Genomic DNA, 7,706 nt, shown 5'->3' with positions numbered 1-7,706 from the left:
AGCAGCGTGCTTACGATTTGAATATGCTTAAGAAGAAAGCAAAGGAACCCCATATTGGGGGGTGTGGAGGAGGTCACTGACTTCCTGCTCCACACCTGCTTCATGACCACACCTGGATTATGTCAGCAGCTGCCTCTTCTCAGGCTCTTCTCACAGAGATCAGGGAAAATACCTGTGGGCTCCCAGGGCCTACAAAGGTGTTTCAACTGCAGGGCCCTCTCAGGACCCATGTCTGCTGAGGCCCCTCTGTATAGTTTGGCACCAGGAGAAAATGCAGAAAGTGCTCAGTTCTTAAAGGATTCCTTCTTATGTCCTTCCACTTTATGAGGAGAGAGCCTGCATGTGGGTATCACGGGGGATGAGGGTCAGAGCTTAAAAGCATCCTGTATCTTCCAGTCACGTCCCCCTTGTCCTCCGGGCCCACTGTGGTTATTGTGGAAGTTTGGAGCCTCCGTTTCCCAGAGGCCCGGAGATGGAATATTTGTCCCACCCACTTTCCACTGTACTGACCTCACCAGCCAGATTCTCCTGCCCCAGGAGCTGAGGGACAGGCAGGTGGATCTGTTGGGTCAAGATCAGGGTAGACTGCTTACAACTGCCTAGGCCTCGTGGGCGTGCCCAGAGGGTTCATGTCAGACCCCCCAGCCTCTCACTGCACGAGGATCTTGGCATCTGCTCTGAGGTTGCCTGGTCCCACTTTTGTGACTTGGTTTAAGAACTTTCTGAGCTTCAATTTTCTCTTCCATGCAATGAGAATACCTGACCCCTAGGCTTCTGACGGGGTCAAGGGAGATAATCCAGGCCTTCAGTGGGAGAGGGATTAGTTACGTGTCCAGTTAATGCTGGTGCTTCATTCGCTCCCCATTTTCCTTTCCTGGTGCTAGGTAGTTGCCCAAACAGACTATGTCCCTCACTAGGCTATGAATTCCCAGAAGCCAGGGCCCCCTAAAGTTCTTCTGGGTTTCCCTGCACCCAGGGCCACTGCCTGGTCTGCCAAGGAAATTTGGATATTCACCAATGCCAGGCCACGTTTGCTGACTTCCAGAGCTCTGGGAGCAGAGCCTGCCCCCCAGTAAGGCCCCTGCAGCTGGCACAGCTGGGATTCCATGGCCAGTTTCACAGAAGCACGTGAGCCATGGGGAGGTTTCTGGGACTTTTATTTTCACTCTTTATATTTTAAAAGCCAGTGAAGATGAGCGAATGCTTGGTCCCTGCTGGGCTGCATTCCTCCACAGCCTGTCCCCTCCCACCTCCCCCTGCCCCAGCCCTTCCCTCCTGCTTGAAGCTCAGAATCATATGGGGCAAAGACCACCACCCTGTTGCCTAGTGGCCCCTGGCAGCACCGGCTCCTGGGCCAGGTGGAAGGGTGGTCCAAGGGAAGGAAGGGCTGTGGGTTCCATGCAAGCCCTCAGTATAACCCTTCCCTGCCACGGGCCTCTCCCTTCCTATGTGGGGACCACAGTGGGAGGAGCAGGGGGTAATGAGTTCCCTTGCTATCCTGGTCCTGCCATCCCTCCCTCCCCATCTGGATGCTCCCCTCTCTCTGCACGATGTCCACACAGCGGCACCCGGGGCAGCCTGGCCGGTGCACAGGTACAGCATCAGCCAGGGTTCTGGCATCTTTTCTCTACCTTGCCTACGGCCTCCCTCTTTCCCAGGCAGTGGATGCTTCTCTTCCCTTCCTGTCTTCCCCCTGAGGGCAAAGTGGAGAGAGGCGGCTGGGAGGATCTCTTCTGTCTAGGTCCTTAAGTTTGGGAATCAGGAGAGTTTCCTCTGTGCTGGGACCTACCTCCCCTCCCCAAGTGGATTCCCTCCCGCCTGGGTTATGCACTTGGCTCCGGCCCGGGTGTGGGGTGCCCCTGGCCTTGCCATCTCTGCTCCTGCAGCTGGCCAGCAGCAGTCTGGGCCCCGCATCCTGATCTCCAATTCCCAGAGCAGAAGGGAGTCCCTTGCCCTTGGCCTTGCTCGAGCAGAAGGCCCTCTGCAGCCAAATTAAGGTGGCGAGCCTGCGACCCCACAGCCAGTTTCCTGGCAGGAGCTTCCATGTCGTTTCCATCACCCTGTGCGCCTGGGAGTCTGCAGAGTTGGCAGGGCCAGCCCAGGGCGCGCAGAGGTGCAAGGTGGTAGAGGGGCTTGGCCGGGCGAGGTCTGTGCCCCTCTCTTCGCTAGACTGGCTTCCTCCAGCACCCACCCTCTTTCCTCTTTCCTCTACCTTCCCTCCTCCTCCGCAGCGCCCCCAGATTAGGATCTGCCCGGCCCCCCAGGCAGCGAGGAGCAGAGGGGACGGCAGGCTCCCCGCGGCTGCAGCCGGGACCTGGCGGAGATGCGGATGGGGCGGTGCGGGCGGGGCGGGCGGCGGCCGGGCGGCCTCAGACGCTGTGCGCGCCCAGGCTGAGCACCGAGAAGGCGGCGCGGTGTTTGCGGAGCAGCAGCCGGATCTTCTCATCGTCCGAGTCGGGGTCCAGCGGCTTGTTGTATTCGTCGTCCTCGTTCTCCGAGGCCGCGCGGTCCCCGCCTGCGCCCGCGCCGCCCGGGGCCCGGGACGTGGAGGAGGAAGGCTCCAGCGCGCTCTTCTTGCGCCACTTGGTCCTTCGGTTCTGGAACCACACCTGGGATGAGAAAGACTCGGGGTCACGCACCGCACACCCCGGCCCCTTGCTGGGAGGTGACTCCACTCGGCCGCAAGCATGCTGCGTCCTTACTTGGATAGGAAAATGCTGCCCACAGCAGGCTGTCTTAGTCACAAGGGTTTTCTCTCTCTGGAGGAAGGGCAATAAAGTAAAAATAAATGGGCGTGCCGCAGAACTTTCGGGCTCAGCTCTCATTCTCCCTGGGGTGGTTCTTCCTACTCCTTAGCTATCTAGGCAGATGGGTGGAAGATGCTGGAATGCGCCCAGGTGGGAAGGGTCTGGCGCCAAGGGACGGCAGCCAGTAGGTGCTCAAAGTCGGCTCTTTTTTAAGCTTTCCATCCTCACTGAACTTCATGAAAAATTTCCTCCTAATTATAAAATAGCATCTGCTTGCTGCCTGGCAGAGTTGTAGGGGCACAGAAAAGTGCTTAGAGAGGAAGAGACAGGTAAGATGGCCCACGGCATTCCTTCCTTCCCTGTCAGCAGCTTTGTCTCCAGGGAGGTAACACTGGCTGGCCCTGAGGTTGCAGAGGTCACGGCTCGCTGGAGACACGGAGTCAAGAGCAGACCTGGTCCCTGCTTGTGCTCTGCGTCCCTTCGGCCCATCGCCACTCCCAGAGCCAGCAGGGCTGGTTGGTGTGGCTCAGTTTCCCTGCCTGCAGTATCTCAGGAGAGACACTGGCAGTGCTACCCCAGTACCCCAGTGGGCCTGAGGAGTGAGAGCCCGTCCACCAATTTCAGGCTCCCTGGTGTGGTATGAGAGCATGTGCCCCTCACTCTTGCAGCGGCTGCCGGGTTTCCCACCCCATCGCCCGTCTGTACTCATTTGCGTGAGCATGGGTAGGAGAAGGTGATCTTTCCTTCAGTCCTTCTGCCTGCTCTGCTCCCGGCTCTGGCTCTGGTGAATTCTCTCACCCTCCCGCGCTTCTGACTGTACCCAGTGCATGTATAAACGAACAAACAAACAAACAAACGAACAAATAAATAAATAAAACATGCCTCTATAAAAAAAAAAAAAAAAACTAAAGTTTGGTAAGCTAAGGGCGGTTCCTCCAGAATAAGCCAGAATTCAGTTCTAATCTGGCCCAGAAGCTGCTGTCAGCCCTTGAAACTTCTGGCCTCGGCCTCATGGAGGGAGGGAAAACATGAGATTGGAGCCCATAGACCTCGGCTTTTGGACCCAACTCTGCTCTTACCTGCTGGGTCATCTTGAACTAGAGGCTCAGTTGAGATGATTGCACCTGTAAGAGGGGCACTAATACCCACCTCCAGGCTGCCAGGAGGATTAAATGGAATATTAAAGAACAGGGCTCAGTATTCATAGTCTTTTTTTTTTTTTTTTTTTGTAATGGTTATTTTTCAATCTCTAGGGTTAGGCGGGTGGTGCCTAGACGCCAGCCCAGCCGCCTGGCCTGCCAACAGCTGCTTCTCTCCTTGAGGTGTCCTGTCCTGGTGGCAGGCTCCTCTCTGCCAGGCAGCACCTTCTCCCACAGAGACTCACCTTGACCTGTGACTCAGTCATTCCCAGCGAGTAGGCCAGTCGCGCCCTCTCAGGGCCTGCCAAGTACTTGGTCTGCTCAAAGGTCTTCTCCAGGGCGAAGATCTGGTGACCCGTGAAGGTGGGCCGGGTGTGCTTTTTCTTGTGGATGCTGTCACTCAGGGGGTCTGGGGCTGGCAGGAGGAAGGAGGTGTGTGTTTAGCGGGGTCAGTGGGAGCCGGCCCATGGGGTGAGCTCCCTGCTGAGGAGGAGCCACCAGGGCATCGCAAGACCTGTCTCCTGAGCAGAGTTCCTGCCATTCTGATAACAGTGATTTGACCTCTGCCATGTCCACACGGGCAGGGGCTCCCAAGGGGCAGCTGCGCCAGGTTATAGCTACTTCCGGGCAGGGGAGTACAGAACCATAGTTCAAGGCTCATTGGCCCTGCCTTCCCCTTAGGGTAACAGGAGTTTCCTCTCCATCTCATTTACCAAAAAACAGCTTTGGCACCTTCCACCATCAATCAGGGCCCCAGGGGCCTCAGAATTTCTCCCCATTTCTGTGCCCTTGGGATCATGTTTTGCGGGTCTTTAGGATATACCTTAAGCCCCATGTGGCTACTCTCCCCTGTCACTGGTCCTGGGAGTCATGTGGTTTTAACCACACTGGAGGGAGTTTGGGCACAGAGCTTCAAGGCCTGACCTTCCACGTGGCGGGGGGCACTGCTGAGGAAGGGGCTGGAAGGGCGGATGGGGGAGGCAGAATGTGCGTCCACACGGTGGCCTTTTTCAGGACAGCCTGAGGGCTCATGCCTCATCTCCTCATGGTACAGGTGAGGAAACTGAGGCACAGAAAAGGGAAGGAAACTCCTGGGAGACCATGGCGTTCAGTCCTCTCTCCCTTTGTCTTAGTTCCATCACTGACTCTCTTAGGCATTTTCCTGTGCGTGTATGTACATTTGGGATGGAAGAGCAGGGTGTGGAAAGGGTGTATGTGTGGGTGGAGGTTTAGGGGGCTGACAGAAACATTTTGAAGATTAAATCATCCCCCAAAACTGGATTGTAAAATAGGTTCCAAAACATGAGGCCTTCACCCTGTGAAATTTGTCATGCCCAGGCTGACAAATTCTTCCCTCCTCTGCCTCTGAGTCTGGGGATCTTCCATGAGAAGTTTTAAGTTCGGAGAAGCAACATTTCCCTGATAAAGATAGGGCCCATTAGAATACAGGCCCCAGACTAGCTGAGCGGTGTGAGCAGCATCGCCAGGAAGTGTTACCCCTGGGACCCTGTAGGTGCCTGCGAAGGCAGGTGTGTTTCAGGGTTGCTGTGACTGATCCCAAGCACCTACTGCATCAGGAAAGCCCCAAGTCAGACAGAAGTGGAGGTTCCCTCTGTCTCTTGCACCTGCCTGATCTGGGTAGGGCTGTGGTGGTATAGGGGTCACTCCCGCAGCCATTGTCACGCTCCCTGCTTCCCCGGGATGCCTCATATCTTACCACCTCTCCAGTCCCTGCTCTGGGAACCCCAGAGCAGTTCTCTGGAAACTGCGGCTTGGGGATAGGTGGAGTGAGGAGCGCTCCCCCAATAGTTTTGGCCAGGTCTGATTTGACTTAGCAGCTACCACTGGAGGCTGGGCAGCTTTTGCTGCTACTGCTGACATAAACCATGAGGAGGACAGTGGAAGACAAGCTCCCTAGATTATTCTGTGTCCCCGAATGGGCATAAATGGGCATCAGCAAATTCTCCTCATTGGGGAAGATTGGCTCACTTTGGAAAAAGAAAGGCGACATGGGCTCTGGCGGGAGGAGGAGGACAAGCTGCCAGCTTGACCCAACCTGGGTGCGATATATGGTTGCCTTCAGAGTGGAGATGCCAGGTTCCCTAGGGGGGCAGCGGAGGTGGCAGCTGGTAAGGAGTGGGGTGGGGTTCCAGCACAGCTGGGAGGAATGGGGAGGCTGAGAGCTGACCAGATCTGAGCAGGGGTGTCTAAGGACATTGGAGGTGGGGTGGGGAGGGGGGATGTGCGGGTCACCCTGCGGGGTCCCTTCCCATGCTTTCTCCTCCAAAGTCCGGCAGCCCGGGTTGGGTGAGCTCTGCCCTGTACTCACTGTGGCTGCACTGCCGCCCGCCTCGCCAGTCCTGGCCTGTGTCCGCCCAGCAGTTCCGGGTCCGGGTGGGGTACTCGTTCCCAGCCTTGGAGAAATTCCCCACCTGGGGGCCATAGTAGACCCCTTGGGAGCCGAGTCCACCAAAGCCTGCCACGTGGGGGTAGCTGGAGAGGAGGCTGCTGTTCGGCGTGGCCACGGGCCTGCTCAGGATGTCCGTGATCCCATGGGGGGTCCCGGCGGCCAGCTGGGGGCCCAGCCCTGGGGGGCTGAGCTTGTAGAAGGAGTTCTGCACCGAGTACTGGCACACGGGGGCCTTCATCTCTGAGAACTGAGCCAGCGGCGTGTTGTTCAGCAGGAAGGTTCCCTGCAGGTTGGACTCCATGATCCCCAGGACAGGGGAGCAAAGGTGGGGACCCCGGATCAGGCCCCGAAAGCTGGAGACCCCAAGCTCTGACCTAGAATCCCATGGCAGGTTTGGAGGGTCACAAGCCAAGTCTCAGACTGCCCTCCACCTAGGGCATCGGGCCCGCCCTTACCCAGGGCCGGCACCCACGTCAGTCACTCGGAAGTCAGGTGTCTTGCAGGTGAGGCCTCCCCTTCCCTCTCCTTGGCCCCCAGCCTGGAGAAGGGCTCCCCACTCCTCAGCTCAGCCCCCTCCTCTGCCTCTGAGTCTGGGGACCTTCCATGAGAAGTTTTAAGTTCGGAGAAGCAACATTTCCCTGATAAAGATAGGGCCCATTAGAATACAGGCCCCAGACTGGCTGAGCGGTGTGAGCAGCATCGTCATTGGTGGAAACCACACAGGCCTCGCATTGGCTTTTCTGAGACAAATTGCACTTTGAAAGATTGACTGTAAAACCAGCCTCTGTGTGTGTGCGTGCGTGCATGTGTGTGTGTGTGTGTGTGTGTGTGTGTGTGTGTGAGAGAGAGAGAGAGAGAGAGAGAGAGAGAGAGAAAGGGGGCGAGAGAGAAGAGAGAATGAGCTCTGGGAGCTCTGTTCATCCTCAGAATGTCCACCTGCTCCTGATCCCCCAAGTCCAGTGTGCAGGAAAAAGTGGATACCTGGAGGGACCCTGGTGGCTACTGAAGCAGCTAAGTCACAGTTCCTGCAACTGCTCCCCTGAGGGCAAGAGGGGGGTTAAGGGGCGGTGGTCCTGAGCTGCTCTGGCCCCTCTACGTGCACATGTGCAAGCTTCTTGGGAGAGTGAAGTCTGAGAAATGCTTTTCTTCCCTCCTCCCTGCTGGGACGGGTAAGCGGGGATCTGGCTCTCGGTGGGTGGGTGGGTGGGGGATACAAATACCTGTCACTGATCTGAGAGCCTGGGGGTGGGAGCTTGCTGGGCAGGGGCTGGGGGCAGGGCTGAGAATTTGTGCTCTCCCCCTCTCTGACTCTGGCAAGCTTCTGTGATCCCCTCCATCAGAATCCCTTCCTGCTCCTGCTCCTCTTCCCTTTCCTCTTTCTCTCTCTTACTCCTCCTCCTGCTCCCCTTT

General features: G+C 57.2%; 1 protein-coding gene across 1 annotated transcript; it reads right to left on the bottom strand.

The window, feature by feature from the left end:
• Positions 1 to 2,369: 2,369 nt before the first annotated feature.
• Positions 2,370 to 6,597, bottom strand: NKX6-3 (NK6 homeobox 3; the record flags this gene model as incomplete). Its single annotated transcript, XM_084232180.1, has 3 exons — positions 2,370 to 2,609; positions 4,132 to 4,301; positions 6,216 to 6,597. 3 exons carry the CDS (start codon positions 6,595 to 6,597, stop codon positions 2,370 to 2,372), a joined length of 792 nt encoding a protein of 263 aa, XP_084088306.1.
• Between the last annotated feature and the right edge of the window lie 1,109 nt (positions 6,598 to 7,706).

This window comes from Talpa europaea (genome assembly GCF_964194135.1).
Source record: "Talpa europaea genome assembly, chromosome: 4".
Lineage (NCBI taxonomy): Eukaryota > Metazoa > Chordata > Mammalia > Eulipotyphla > Talpidae > Talpa > Talpa europaea.
Note: the sequence above shows the minus strand (reverse complement) of the source record. Positions and strands in the feature narration are given on the sequence as shown.